Raw genomic sequence first — 2,945 nt, 5'->3', positions numbered from 1 at the left:
CCTCATACGAGTGGAAAAAAAAAACAAACAAAAACCAACAACTACTGATTCGTTCATAAACAGATTAAATTTGCATTCCTAAAAACGTTTCATTTTGACAAAAATCATTGGCTTTTAAGTTGCTTTTAAAACTGCCCTAAAGAAATCTTTGGTGTATTAAGATAGTCTTATGCCAAGATTGTTTCCAGCTTTTTGAGCTCCAAGTCAGATCCAACTTATTTAAAAATGCCTGCTTGACTATAAAAGCTTGCTAATAGCTCAATTTGTCTGCTAAAGCATTCTTGAAGGAAAGGGGCACACACCTTATCATTTGTTCTGGTAACTCTTAAGTGAGTTTTCATAGAGGTCATTGGTTTGAAGTTTAAGAAATCATGTTGACAGAAGTCCCATCCTGGAGATTTGTAGGGTAATTGTTTAGGTGAGGTAACCTGCACTCTGACTTTACCTTTATTGAATTATTCAAGAAATTGTTTGACTCCATTGGAAGTTTTTTGAGAGTCCAACCTAAACCCATTTTCTTGGCAAGGGCAGGGTGGAAGGAATGTAAAAAATTCTGCATCTGCAACCCACCATCACAAAGTGTTAAAGTCAGTTGTGAATTTTATTAAAAATAAGCACTATGCCTGGGTTTCATAAAATTTATACATGAATATGTACAGACACAAATAAAATAATATTAAAAATAAAAAATCACACTTGCTTTCAGGTGGCAGTGGTCCTGGCACCCCACATACATAATGCTAACATTCCCTTTAAAGAAATTGCTTGGCCCAAGGAGACCACAGGTAGAGATCACCGAACCACTAATAAAGCTGTAGCCCGTTGCCTGCAACATTTTCAATTCAGGTCTCAAAAATATATAAATAATTTAATTACAAAACCCAACTTTTTTTTTTTTTTTTAAAATCTTTTGGCACAGTGAAGCATTGGTCAATAGCAGAGAAATGACTGCAGATTCTCTGACACCTCTCTCACACTCAGTCATGCCTATAAATGCCACATACTTACATGGAGCAGGGGCCATTAAACCCCATATAGTAGTCATATCATTTATCCTATGGAATGGTTCCCTGATTTTTTTTTTTTTAAAGGGACAAATCAATAGAAGGTGCGACAAAAATAGGAATAAGGGGGAGTAAGAAGATAGGAAAAGTCTTTGTGAAGTGAGGGAAGGACAGGCTTGGTCAAGAACCTAAAACAATTATGGCGAACTGGTTTGGTCTTCTGTAAAGTCACAAAAGATGAAAAATAATCTGAATTAAATTTGAACACTTATGTCAAAAATGCTTTAGCTTTAAGGCACGTTTGATGGAGACTTTTCTATTAACGTCTCTCTCTCTTTTTTTTTGTCTGTCTAGAAAAATACAAAGCCCCGGCCTGCGTTTCCTGCCTCCCCAAAGGCGCCCACCTTTGGGGGGCTCCGCGGCTCTGTTCAGGCCAGAAGCGTCTCCACTGGGTAAGGCAGGTGCGTGCCGGGGCCACAGACCGAGGACGCCTGCAGGGCCGCGGGCAGCCGCAGGGGGCAGTACAGGTGCGCGCCGCCGCCGGCCACCGGGCCTCGAAACGGCTTGGCTGGGGCCGAGGAGGAGAGGGGCGCGAGCAGGAGGTGAGGTGCGGCGGGTGGCACCGCGGGCTGCGCGTCGGTTCCGCGAGCGGCCAGCAACGCCGGCTCGGACGTCCCATACGCGCACAGCGGCAGCAGAGCCCCTCCAGAGGCGCCGGGGAGTAATGCGGGATATGTGGGCAGCGGCGGGCAGGGCGAGGCGCCCCACGGCAGGCGCGCCCCGGGGACCGCTTCCCCGTCGCGGCGGCTGCGGAAGGGTTTGCTGAGGATGCTGTCTATGGCGAAGGAACTGGAGAACTTGCCCGCCGGGCTGGAGCGCCCCTCTTGGCGGGCAGGCGAGCGCGCGCGGGGAGAAGCCGGGGCGGCGGGTGCGGGCGGCGGGGGTGCGGCAGGGGGGTGGGCAGCGGCCTCCTCGGGCCGAAGCCCAGGTGCGGGGGCCGCCGCCCGGTGACTGAGGCGCTTGCGGCGGCGGCGGAAGACCCCGTCGGCGAAGGTGTACTCGCTGTTCGGGTTGAGCATCCAGTAGTTGTCCTTGCCCCAGGGCCGCGAGGGGTCGCGCAGCACCTTGACGAAGCAGTCGTTGAGCGAGAGGTTGTGTCGCACCGAGTTGCGCCAGCCCGTGTAGCTGCCGCGGAAGAAGGGGAACTTGCCCATGAGGTACTCGTTGATCTCGGCCAGCGTCAGGCGCCCGCCCGCCGAGTCGCGGATAGCCATGGCGATGAGCGCGATGTATGAGTACGGGGGCTTGGGCCGCCGAGTGTAGGGCTTGCTGCGCGCGCCCTCGCCGCCCACCGCGCTCCCCGCACCCGGCCCCACCGCGCAGGCCTCCGCGTGCCCCGCCGCCGCAGCCACCGCTGGGCCCTCCTCCTCCTCGCCCGGTCCCCCGCCTGGGCTTGGCTCGCCACCGCCCGCCAGCTCCGCGGCGCCGTTGCCCGCCGCGGGGCTGTTGGCCGCACAGTCCCCGTCCGAGCCCAAGGAGTCGTCGCCAGCTGCCGACAGCGGAGATGGCGCGTTGCTCCCGCCTGCACCCTCCAGATCACTAACCGGCTTGTCCCCGTGGGCCGCGCGGGGGTCAAACACCTCCAACTTCATGCCCGCGCACCCTGTCCCTGCCCTGGGCCGTACCCTTTCCTTCGCGTGGCCTTGGGAAGCTGGTGCGGGGGGCTGGAATGGAGATCTCGAGGCCAGGGGTCTTCGCCTTTCTTTCCTGGGAGCTCTCCCTCTTCTTGCGAGAGACAGTCACTTTTCCGTTGAAGAGGCTTCTTCCGCTGAAATTTTTTTTGGAGGAGTTGTGCTTATTGGGTGAACTAAGAGGGGCGGAGAGGAAGGAGTTGGGTGGGTACTGTCATCAGTTCAAGGATGAGAGACTTCGGGGTGAATG

At 54.2% G+C, this 2,945-nt stretch overlaps 1 protein-coding gene across 1 annotated transcript; it reads right to left on the bottom strand.

Moving 5' to 3' along the window:
* Positions 1-1,286: 1,286 nt before the first annotated feature.
* FOXQ1 (forkhead box Q1) lies at positions 1,287-2,656 on the bottom strand. Its single transcript, XM_059179103.1, has one exon. It carries the CDS (start codon positions 2,654-2,656, stop codon positions 1,433-1,435), a length of 1,224 nt encoding a protein of 407 aa, XP_059035086.1. The 3' UTR covers positions 1,287-1,432.
* Between the last annotated feature and the right edge of the window lie 289 nt (positions 2,657-2,945).

The sequence above is a fragment of the Mustela lutreola genome, chromosome 6, assembly GCF_030435805.1.
Source record: "Mustela lutreola isolate mMusLut2 chromosome 6, mMusLut2.pri, whole genome shotgun sequence".
Taxonomy (NCBI): Eukaryota; Metazoa; Chordata; class Mammalia; order Carnivora; family Mustelidae; genus Mustela; species Mustela lutreola.
Note: the sequence above shows the minus strand (reverse complement) of the source record. Positions and strands in the feature narration are given on the sequence as shown.

Excerpts from the sequence above, each read along its gene's own strand:
- FOXQ1 (XM_059179103.1), bottom strand. The coding sequence starts at position 2,656 with ATGAAGTTGGAGGTGTTTGACCCCCGCGCGGCCCACGGGGACAAGCCG.